This window comes from Muntiacus reevesi, chromosome 20, assembly GCF_963930625.1.
Source record: "Muntiacus reevesi chromosome 20, mMunRee1.1, whole genome shotgun sequence".
NCBI classification, from domain to species: Eukaryota; Metazoa; Chordata; class Mammalia; order Artiodactyla; family Cervidae; genus Muntiacus; species Muntiacus reevesi.
The window spans coordinates 11744361-11756640 of record NC_089268.1 but is presented as its reverse complement, the minus strand read 5'-3'; the positions used below and the strand labels follow the sequence as shown (position 1 = coordinate 11756640).

The following is a 12280-nucleotide window of genomic DNA, read 5'->3' as shown; positions in this document are numbered from 1 at the left end:
GCCCATACTTCCACTGCAGGGGGTGCAGGCTTAGATCCCACATGCTGCATGGTCTGGTCACAATAAATAAATTTTAGAAAGCAGCAAGAGAAGGGAGTCTGTCTAACTGAACAGGGAAGTGGGGATGCGTCTGAGGAGACAGGCCCGCGCTCTGACAGGCGGTGATGCGGCTAAAATCCCCACCCAGCCCGGAAGGCCGAGCACAGACACAGCCCCCCAGCCTCCTCTCCCACACTCATTTATTGGCTCTCCATAATTTTATTCCCCGTTATTAAAGCAGGAATGGCTGGGTGGGCAGGAAGGCCGGATCCCCACGTCCTGGGGGCACTGCAGGCTGACTATGACTTTGCAGGCCTGGATCTGAACATCCTCCTCGGGGTGGATGACCAAGGCGAGCAGCCGGTCTGCCAGTCGTGAGTCGTCCCCAAAGAGAGCTTCGTGTAAAGACTGTTCGTTGTAATGCCACTTCACGGCGCGGTAGTGGGGTGAACTCCGGCCTTCGCTCAGCCGCTCTGCAAACACCAGGACCTCAAACAGCAGACTCCCAGGCTGTGTGGACTGGAACAGGTTCAGGAAGTTGGAGTGTACCTGTGAGCAGGATGCAGCGAGGAATCAAGTCCAAGGCAAGTTCTAAAGTTCCTCCATCCTCCTGCTGCCTCAGTTGCCCAATATACCTGAGTTTCAGATGTGACTGTGTCGGAATCTTTTGGTTTTCAATATCATTCTCTAACATAATTCCATTGTGGTCATCAAACATGAGTAATACGATAATATTGATTCAGGGAAGTTTGTTGAGCTTCCTTTTAAAGCTTAGCGTGTGGTTAATGTTTGTAAATATTTTGTGTACTTGAGAGGAATGTACATGTACTAATTGTCAAGTGTTCTGGATATATCTAACGGCTTAAGCTTATTTGTGTTATTTGCAGCAGGTGTAACCTTACTAGTTTAATATTTATCTATTAATTGCTGAAACAATAGTTAAAACCTTCCAAATCTTCCACTGTGGTGGTAGATATGTCCTTTTTTCTTTATAATTATTCAGTTCTAAGAAGGAAATCCTGCTATTTGTGACAAGATGGATGGACTCAGGGAACACTATGCGAAGTGAGATAAGCCAGACAGAGAAAGACCAAATACTGCATAGGATCACTTACATGTGGAATATTAAAAAAAAAAAAAAAAAAGTCAAACATATAAACAGCAGGAAAGTAGTTGTTGGGGGCTGGGGTGGGGCGTGGGAAACAGGGAAAGGTTAGTAAAAGGGTACACGTGTTATGCTTAGTTGTGTCCGATTCTTTGCAACCCCAGGCTCCTCTGTCCATGGGGATTCTCCAGGCAAAAACACTGGAGTGGGTTGCCATGCCCTCCTCCAGGAGATCTTCCCAACCCAGGGATCGAACCCAGGTCTCCCTCATTGCAGGTGGATTCTTTACCGTCTGAGTCACCAGGGAAGCCCAAAAGGGTACATACTTTTAGCTAAAAGATGAAAAAGATCTGAGGATCTAATACAAAACATGGTGACTATAGTTGATATTAATAATACTGTATTATATAATTGAAATTAGCTAAGAGAATGGAACTTAAATGTTCTCACCAAAAACAAACAAATACGTGAAGTGAGGGGATAGTTGTGTTAACTAATTAGATGGTAGGAAACTTTTCACAACGTTGTAAGTAATTTTCCCCCATTATTAAAATACCTAGACTAATTTGTGTCACCTGTGTTCCTGACTCTCAGCGTTCAGAAAGTCCCTCAAAGGAAAATCTGATTCTATTGAGAGGACAGGAGCAGGGTGGTTGGCAATATGTATCTAGTGCAGGGGCAGAAAGAGGAACAAGATGCTCTTATCGGGGCTCAGTCTGCCTGAAGAACCCACAATTCCTCCTTTCCCAATATCTGAGTTAGCACCCTTCGGCCCGCCTCGCAGTTCCTTTCTCACGTGGCAGTTCAGAATATCATAGAGAAGGTCGTTCTTCTGTGCCAGGGTGCTCAGCAATCGTATGGCTTGCACCTGAACAAAGGAAAGGGTCACACGTGAGAAGGCAGGCGGGCCTGAGCAGGGATGACATGAATCTCTGCTCTTCCCTCTAGGCGTTGTGCCAGGGCCGGGCAGGGGGTCGGGGCCTGGGCCCCCGTCCTCAGGCACCTGTGCCAGGATATAGTCCGACTGCAGAATCTCCATCAAGGCAGGCATCACCCGTCGCAGCTGTGGATGCACAAAGTCAGGCAGCGGGAAGTTGTTGAGGAGTCTGAGGCCTGCAATGTGCAGCTCTGAGTCCCAGATGGTGGAGATCAGTTCCAGCACCTTGATGGCGTGTTCCTGGGGAGGGGCGGGGAGAAGAGAAGGGTTTCCTGCCTTCACAGGATGACCCGCAACATCAACCCACCCTCTGCCTCCACTCACGACAACTGAGCCGACCCCACAGACAGTTCCCCCAACTTAAACTCTCCCCATGGTTTGACCTAGTTGACCCCTCCCACCTCCTTGAAAATCTGTCTTCACTCGACTTCTCTGTCACAAGCTTCTTTCCCCAGTTCTTTTGCCAACCTCCTCTTCTGTCTTCCTCCCTTAGTGACACGGCGTTAAAGACTCACAGCCTCAGTGTTAAAGACTGTCCATATGCTGATGCCTTTCAAGTTCCTGTCTCTAGCCCAGACCTCTTCCTAAACTCCAGACTCACAGATGCAAGTGCCAATTCCACTTCTTTCCCAGATCTTACTGAACCTCTGAGCTAACACATTCCCATCCCCACACCTGCTCTCTCCACCACCCTTCCTGTCTCCACTGTTGGTTACACCTGCCTTCCAGTTACTCAGACCAAAACTCCCTCGTCTTCCTTGACTCCTTTCTCTCACACCCTTTTCTAATCCTTCAGAAAATCCTGCTGGCTCTACCTTCAAAATCTACCAACAATCAAGCCACTCCTCGCCATACCCCTTCCACCACCCTGTTCCAAGCCAGCAAGCGGCACCTCTCCCCCAGGTTTCTGTAGTAGCCTCCTCCTCTCTGCTTCCAGTCTTTTCCCTGCATCTATTCTCAGAACAGCACACAGGCTGGACATTCACTCCTCTGCTCCAGAGTCGCTGGTTCATTCAGGATAAAGGCTAAAAACCTTACAGTGGTTTACATGGTCTGATGTAATCTTACCCTGTTCCCCCCAATTACTTCTTTGCCTCATCTCCTATTCTTTCCTCTGCCCTCATGGTTTCCATCACAATGGCGCCAGCCATTCCCTGACAACGCCAGGTACACACTTATCTTAGGGTCTTTGCACAGGCCGGTCCCTCTGCTTAGAATGCTCTCCCTCCAGATATTTGTAGCTCACTCTGACTCTTACCTCCTTCAAGACTTTGCTATTTAATTTCACCTTCTCGGGGGTGGGGACCTTCCCTGATCACTCCCTCCTCTAAGATGAGACCACTCCCATCCCTGCCTTCCTTATCCACCCCCCTTTTATTTTTTCCTATACCACTGTCACATGGAACACACTTTTTGTTTTTAAATTTTTATTTTCAAAAGATTATAAGTTCACTAGAAGTTGCAAAAACAGAGAGGTCCCAATGTGCCTTCCACCCAGTTTCCCTCCATAGTTACATCTTAAATAATTACAGTATCAAAACCAGGGAAATGGTATTAGTACAATGTGTATGTATAGTTCTGTGTCATTTTATCACGTATGTAGATTCATGTAACCACCACCTCTGTCAACAGATTATTCCATCAGAATCACCACAGATCACCCTTGTGGGTGATCTTACTGTCACACTTTACCCCTGCCCATCAAAACCAGCCCTCACCAGTGCAGGCCACCAATCTGTTTTCCACCTCTCTGATTTTGTCAATTTTGAGATTACATAAATGGAAGCATATTTTGTAATCTGAAACTGATGTTTTCCACTCAGTATAATGCCCTTGGGAACCATCCAAGTTGTCGTGTGTATAAATAGGCCATTCCTTTTCATTACTGAGTGATGTTCCATAATACTAGATTACCAGTTTTCTTAGTCATTTATCTACTAAGAGCCACTGTGGTTATTTTCCCTTTTGACTGTTACAAATGAAGCTGCTGTGAACAGGTTTTATACCGATGTAAGTTTCTATTTCTCCAGGATAAACGCTCAAGAGTACAATTCCTGGTTTGCATGGTAAATGTAGAGTTTTTTGTTTTTAAACTACCAAACTATTTTCCATAGTGGCCGCTTTACCGTTTTACATTCCCACCAGCCACGTATGAGAGGTTCGGTTTCTCTCCATCTTCACCAGCATTTGGTACTGTCACTAATTTTTTAGTTTAGATCATCTAGTAGGTATATAGCAATATTTTGTTGTGGTCCTAAATTTGCATTTCCCTAGTGTCTAGTTAGGAGAAGGCAATGGCACCCCACTCCAGTACTCTTGCCTGGAAAATCCCATGGATGGAGGAGCCTGGTAGGCTGCAGCCCATGGGGTCGCTAAGAGTCGGACACGACTGAGCGACTGCACTTTCACTTTTCACTTTCACACATTGGAGGAGGAAATGGCAACCCACTCGTGTTCTTGCCTGGAGAATCCCAGGGACGGGGGAGCCTGGTGGGCTGCCGTCTATGGGATCACACAGAGTCGGACACGACTGAAGTGACTTAGCAGCAGCAGCAGTAGTGTCTAGTTAAATGTTAAACATTTCTTCATGTGCTTATTTGCAGTTGTATATCTACTTCAGTGATATATTTCCATATCTTGTGCCCATTTTCTAACTGGATTTTTTAAAATATTGAGTTTTCAGAGCTCTTTATATAAACTAGATACCGGTCTTGTGTCAAATATGTGGTTTGCAACTATTTTCTTTCAATCTGCAGCTTATCTTTTCATCCTCTTAACAGGGTCTTTCACTAAAAAAAAAATGTTTTTAATTTTGATGAAGTTCATCATTTTTCTTTTATAGATTGTGCTTTCAGTGTCATTTCTATGACCTCTTTATCAAGCCCTAGACCCAAAAGATTTTCTCCTTTGAAATTGCAGCATTACCCTGATGTCAGCCTTCTTTACCACTCTTCTTGATTTTTCTCAATAGCATTTGCCCCCATGAAACACTATATGTTTCGCTTAGTTTTTTTTTTTTTTTTTTTTTAAGATTTTTGTTGATTTTTAATGATTTTGGGCTGCACTGGGTCTTTGTTGTTGCCCTCAGACTTAGTTGCTCCATGGGATGTGGGATCGTTCCATACCAGGGATCGAACCTGTGTCCCAGGCATTGCAAGGCAGACTCAACCACTGGACTATGAGGGAAGCCCTCATTTATTTGTGTATTGCCTGCCTTGCTTTCTGCTAGAATTTAAGTTCGCTTGGGATAAGGTTCCTTCTTGTTCCATTCCCTGTTGTATCTCATACGCCTAGCACGGTGCCCCAGCATGAAGGAAGTGCTCAATATACATCTGTTGAATGAAAAAAGGGATCTTGGCTTCTGAGCTGCAGATGCTTGGGGCTTATTACCAAAGGCAGGTACTTTACAAGCTATACCTTTGCAAGTCATGTAAGGAGGACGCCAGAAGCCTGGAGTGGGAAGCACAGACTTCCCATTAGTACCCTGCTCCTTCCTGCCCTCATCCCTTGCTGACTGCTGAGATCTGAAGGTAGGAGTTAGCAAATCTGGGGTGGGCTTTCAGGTAAGAGCTTTCAGGTGCAAGATCTGGGAGGGGAGAGAGCTTGAAACACACAGTGTAAACAGCTGGGGTGTGGGCAGGGACGTGGAGCTGGTTGTACACGTTAAAAAATTTTTGTGTGTATTTTTATTTGGCTGTGCTGGGTCATAGTTGTGGCATGCAGGATCTTTAGGTGCAGCATGTGGGATCTAGTTCCCTGAACAGGGGTCAAACCTGGGTCCCCAGGATTGGGAGCGCTGAGTCTTAGCCACTGGATGACCAGGGAAGTCCCTGGTCATATATTTTCTGATGAGAGCCTTGAGGAAGACCCAGCAGGGAAATGATGCGATCAGATCTCTCTCAAGAGGGTGGTCTGGCTCAGGGAACAGGGGCGAGCTCCATTTGGATGTTGGGTCAGAGGGTCTCCAGACTAAGTGGAGCAGCTGGCCATGGGTCTGGAGGTCAAGGGAGCCTGCAGGCTTTAGATAGAGACACAGGAGAGCACATCTAGGTGGAAACTGAGGCTAGGGAGTGGCCGCTTTCACCCAGAGAGTTGGGTCCTCAGGATACAGACCCCAGGGGAAGAAAGGAACAGTGGTGCCCATGCCACTTGCATTGGAATCTCCTGAGGGGCTTATGAAAAACAAAGCTTCCCCGTTGAACTGGTTCTCTGGGTGGAATGCCCTGAAATCTTCATTTTTAACCAGCTTTCTTGGCAATTCTGATATGCATGAGAATCACAGCCTTAGGACAACTGAGAGGGCTCAGAGATGAAGTAGAAGCAGCCAGCAAGTGAAGACTTCAAAACCTTTTTTTTCCTCCAAAGAAAGTCTGATGCAAAAAATTTAAAGTGTGAAAAGAATAAGTGTTGGGGAAGAAATGATGCAACAGAAACACCCATGCGGGGCTGGTGGAAGGTGTAAACTGATTCAGCCCTTCTCAAAAAGTTGGGCATGCCTTTCACCTGACCATCCCACAACTGCATACAGGCCCTAGAGAAAGTCTCCCATGTCCCAAGGGTGATGCATATGCAAATACTCACAGCACCACGTGCAAACAACTCAAATACCTACCCATGAGCAACTGGATAAATAAAACTGCAGGATATTCATGAACTAGAATACTATACAACAGTGAAAAAGAAACAGAGCAGTCCCTATCAATAAGGATGAATCTTTCAATGTTGGAGGGAAAAGACAAACTACAGAATGCAAACTGCAGACGTTCAGATCCCTGAAGCATAAAAACATTCCAATTATATTTTACCTATTTTTGCCTGCTGCTGTGGCCTGCTAGAAAATGATAACACATACATACATGATAAAACAACAAAGACAATCAAGAAATTGAACAAAATGCAGAGGAATGATTGCCTCTGGTGGGGGAGGAGACCGGCATTAAGTAGGGGCGTCCAGGGGCATCTAGCCAATTGGTCATGTTCTATTTCTTAGCCTGAGTTCTGATTATGTGTGTTCTGTTTTTGTTTTAAATATTTATTATTGATTTATTTGGCTGTGGCCGGCACAGGGATCTTTAGTTGCAGCATGTGGGATCTGGTTCCCTGATCAGGGATTGAACCTAGGCTTCCCTGCATTGGGAATGTGGAGTCTCAGCCACTGGACCACAAGGGAAGTTCTGGTGTTTTATTGTTACCAAACACGTATAAAATGTTTGCATGTTTTGAATATTTTAGCCATTTTTAAGTAAAATATTTTGGGAGAGATCATTTGCTAGAAAGAGATTAGAGGTCATTAGAGGTCAAGGAAGATGTTTTCTGGTTTTGCCTTTTAAGATGGAAATAATAGACCCTGTTGAATCTAATGGGAAGGAGCCAGGGGAGGTTATACAAGACAGAGTTTAATCAGGAGAGGGGCCCTCGGGGAGGGGGATGCAGGACTGAGAGGATCGTTGAACACAGGCAGGAAGAAAGCCTTTTTTTCATGGCGCCAGCAGGAAAGCAGGAAAGGATGAGTAACAGGTAAGCCTGAAGGCCTAGCAGCAGGAAGCCGGGGGAACTGACATTTGGCGGCTTCTGTTTTCTCTACATCGTAGTAGTGAAAACATTAGTGGTCCAGGCACCAGCCCTAGACCAACACAGCCTGGGGTGTGGTCTGACAGTATATCTGGTTTTTGTCCCTGATTGTAGGTACAAGGTTCCTAAAATCCTTGCAATTTCCTGCTAGGAGTGTTTTTGGTTTTTATAATGAGCCTCTTTCCATCACCCCTGAATTTATGCTAATGAGGCAACTCTAGGCAGACCCCTAGCTTCCTGCTGGATGAGGCCAGAAAGACCCCACTTGGATTAGGGGGCTGGAACGTTCACCCCCATATCTACCTCTTGGGAGAAGGGTGGGGCTAGAGACTGAGTTCAGTCACCAATGGCCAATGATTAATCAATTATGCCTACATAATAAAGCCTCCATAAATACCCCACACGACAGGGTTTGGAGAACCTTGGGTTGGTGAATATACCGAGGTGCTAGGAGGGTGGCAGGCTTGAAGAAGGCATGGAAGCCCTTCCCCCACATTCTGCCCTTGCACCTCTTCCATTTGGCTGCTCCTCAGTTCTATCTTTTTCCCCCTTGGCTCCGAAGTGTGTGGCATGTGGGGTCTTAGTTTGCCAACCAGGGATCGAACCTGTACTCCCTGAATTGGGAGCACGGAGTCTTAACCACTGAACCACCAGGGAAGTCCCTCCTCAGTTGTATCTTTTATAATAAACTGTAAGTAAAACATTTTCCTGCATTCTGTGACTCTTTATAGTGAATTATCAAGTCTGAGGAGAGAGGTCATGTGAACATCCAACTTTACAGCTGGTTGGTCAGAAGTGGGAGACAGCCCTATGGGACTCAGCCTTCAGTGGTGGGGTCTGTACTAACCCCAGGGAAACTTGTCAGAACTGAACTATAGGACACCCAGCTGGTGTCAAGAGAGTTGGTTAGTGTCAGAAAGAACCTAGGGGGTTTCTGTTTGCAGTTCAGAGATTCTCCATGGGACCGAGTTCAGTTTTATCCTGGGATTCAAAGACTTTTCTGCCCCTATTAGGAAACTGATCACCATTTTCCCACCAATTTCCAAGGAAAAACATATTTCTGGCTTACAAACTCAGATGCAAACAGACTTCTGGAACATGACCATTCATCCTAGGCCCACTAAAGCGCCCACGGCCTATGGACACCCCGCGTGCTCTGCCCCACCCTTATTGCTAGGCTCACCTGGATTTTCAGCCTGAATTTTCTGATGCCAGAGAAAGCTTTAAGTGTGTTCAGGGCTTGGATTTTGACACTGTTGTCCTTGTCATCCAGCATGGAGCCCACCAACGTGATGTCATCGTTAGTACAAGTAGAGGCCTAGAGTGTGCCAGGAGAGATGGAAGAGGCAGGAGAAGCGGGTGTTCTGGTTCCTCCACACACACGCCCTGTCACCAAGACCTCTCAACACAACCCCTCCCACCATCAGAGAGACAGGTCCCAGGACACAGTCTAGTTAGTCAGGGGGATGGGGGTGGGGGGGGGGGGGACCAGAACACACGCTGGTGGCCCCCAGGGGGCAGGCTGACGGGGAGGGGTCTCCTGCCTCCCTTCCCTCACCTCAGACTCCAGCAAGTACACACAGCGCGTGATGCTGTGTAGGATCATGCTCTTGGTGTACGCATCTTGCTTGCACTCCAAAGAGTTGAGAAGCCTCCGGAGCTCACCTGAGTCCCGCCCGTGTCGCTCTCGCTCGATTGCCAGGCCTAGACAGCCACCCCAGACCGGTTCAGGCTGTGGACTCAGAGGTGATGAAAGAAGGGGATTGGGAAGTGGGGCAGAGGGACCTGGGAGACAAGGCTGCCTTGCCTTTTCTGAAGAGAAGACTTTCTGCCATAGGCAGGACCACCATGTGCAGTTGATCAGGGTGTGCACTGCACAAGGGCACCACATCTAATGCTGCATCACTCATATCATAAACAAAAATGTTTTGTACCTTTACCATAACAACTTTCTGGCATATGGCAGTCATACACCGTGTTTCATCATAACTGGTATATGGCAATGATATTCCAGCAGGTGGCAACACAAAGTCTTGCAGAAAGGGTTTCTTTCTCAACTTTGCACTGACTGAGGGGTCACAGAGGTTAGTGGAAGCTCTGGGCACATAGGTCCCCCGGTTTTCCCTTGAGGAGAACTGCTGATACCAAGTTTCTATCCATCCTAGATGCCAGAGTGAATGCAGAATTTAGGAACCTGCCAGATGACTCCTGAGGACGCACCCGAGTGCCATCCACTACCTGGGCACTCTGCTCCAGCATATCTAGAGTGGGTCTGGGGAAGATGGAGGTGAGAAAGAGGCACAAGAGAGGAATGTGGAGGAGTCCCCTTGGGCCCCTCCAACACCGGAGACCTGGGGAATAGGTACCTCCTGGGGCCAAGCCCTCTCCCCAGGGCGGGGACACTCACGGGCGATGCAGATGGGTGAGGCAGAGCAGAAGGGCGGCTGACATTTTATGCCAGCCTTGATGGCCTTGTAGAGGAGGTAGACGGCCCCGGCGCCTGTGGCCAGGCCCACCACACCTCTGCGGATGTCCATTTGCCCCGGGCGCTGGCAGATGCAGGACATGCCCGAGGCACCCAGAGAAGGCCTTCCGGAACCAGAACTCCAGCAGGGCCAGGAACCAGGGCACCAGAATCAGAACATGGGCAACAAAGGGAACTGGGGAAACAGTAGGATGGAGGGTGGCGGTCTGGGAACAGGGCAGCCAGGGAGCTTTGGAGGCTGCGGGAAATCAAGTTCAAGACTCCAGGGAAACTGAAGGTCTGGGGCAGGAAGGTCCTTCACAGCCCCCATTTTTAGGGAACCCAGGTTGGTGGGGCCCCAGCAGCCAGCTCCAGAGGCTTCCTTTCCTCCATTAGAGGGCAAAATGAAAAGTGAAAGTGAAGTCGCTCAGTCGTGTCCAACTCTTTGCGACCCCACGGACTGTACCTGCCAGGCTCCTCCATCCATGAGATTTTCCAGGCAAGATTACTGGAGTGGGTCACCACTTCGTTCTCCAGGGGATCTTCCCAACCAGGGATCGAACCCAGGTCTCCTGCACTGCAGGCAGTCTCTTTACCGGCTGAACCACTAGGGGGCTTCACCATTAGAGGGCAGCAGAGGCCCGATTTCTGGAAGTTTGCTGGGGTGGGTGGGTGGGTCAGGGTTGGGGGTGCTGCGATGTGGCCCCTGGCAGCCCTGTTCCCTCACTTGCCTGGCCCTCCCATCTTTGATCTTTTCGCCATGGATCCACTTCTGGGCCTCGGAGTGTTTCTGTAGGCAAGGGCCCCCCTTTCCATCAGAGAATGAAAAGATGACGAACACCTTAAAAAGTTTTCCGGAGTCGCAAGGCAAATCCATTATCTTCCAGCATCCACCTGTTCCCCTCAGTGTTGACCAAAAGCTCATAAAGGCAGTTGTCTCTGCATCTCCAACATCCAGCAGAGTCCTGCACTTAGGAGATGCTCAAGTTACGACTTCTGTTACTCGAGGATGGGAGGACAGAACAACGTCAGAGAATCTGAATATGGGGATGCCAGGCCCATTTAACCAGTGTGTCTCTGGAGGAGAAGGGGCCCTTGCCTTGATCATTTGTAACCTGAGAGGACCCAGATTTTGCATTCTAAAACTTCAGGGTTAAAACCTGGGTGGGTCTGTGCATTAAACCATGGAGGCCTGAATCTGGGAGTATCACACCCAATCCCCCCCACCCCCCAACAACATACACACATAGGGTGGGTTGGGGTTGGAGGCCTCTGAAAAATGCCGCCACCCTGGAGGAGGAGAACCCAGCTTTGGAGGCCTCAGTCTCCACCATTTCTACCACTAGGATGGGACAGGTGAGATCAGACCCTTCCCTCCTCCTCCTCCCCGCACCCCCAGTGTCCTGACAGCCTCTGGCCTCACCTTCTGGTGCAGAACAGGGAGGAACCCAAGCCAGGCTCAGGCCCAGAGTCAGCACTGAGCATGGCTGCCCCAGAACAGGGCTTCTCCTGCCTGGCCTTGAGCTCCTGGTGGAAAGCTCGCGGCCCTGGGCTGCTGCATCTGGGCTTGCAGGAGGTGTGGAAACACATCACCAAGGATGCTGCAGCAGCCAGCCAGGTCTGTCCACTCAGAGCCTTCAGTCACACCACCCCAGGCTGCAGGCAACACTCCCGGGGGGCCATTCTCTTCCATTCTCGGCCCTCCTCAAGGGTCATTCCTAAGCCTCTACACAGCCCCAAGGTGGGTGTATGGTCAGGCCATTCAAGATGGCTGTTCTCTTGCTCTTTGTACTTCTCTTACTCTACCTGTCCCTTCTTTAAAAAGGAAAAAAAAAAAAAAAAAACAACTTGGCTGCCCCCAGTCTCAGTTGCAGCACGGGGGATCTTCCATCCTTGTTGCAGCATAACTCTTAGTTGTGGCTTGTGGGATCTAGTTCCCTGACCAGGAATTGAACCCTGGGCCCCCTGTGTTGGGAGCTCAGAGTCTCAGCCACTGGACAACTGGGGAAGTCCCTTGACCAGTCCCGATTTTGCCTGAACCCTACTCACGTGACCACGTTTGCCCCCTGCCCCAGCTAATGGCTGATCTCACCCCCGCTCTACCTGCTAATTTATTAAAGGAAACATCTGCCCTCATGATGGTTCTTAACTGAGGGGCTGTGAG

General features: G+C 48.6%; 1 protein-coding gene across 1 annotated transcript; it reads right to left on the bottom strand.

The window, feature by feature from the left end:
- Positions 1 to 258: 258 nt before the first annotated feature.
- On the bottom strand, positions 259 to 10219 carry ARMC12 (armadillo repeat containing 12). The gene is made up of 6 exons (XM_065913292.1): positions 10060 to 10219; positions 9211 to 9356; positions 8836 to 8970; positions 2148 to 2321; positions 1941 to 2012; positions 259 to 588 (listed from the first exon to the last, which is right to left on the bottom strand). The coding sequence occupies exons 1-6, from the start codon at positions 10217 to 10219 to the stop codon at positions 259 to 261; spliced, it is 1017 nt and encodes a 338-aa protein (XP_065769364.1).
- Positions 10220 to 12280: the final 2061 nt, after the last annotated feature.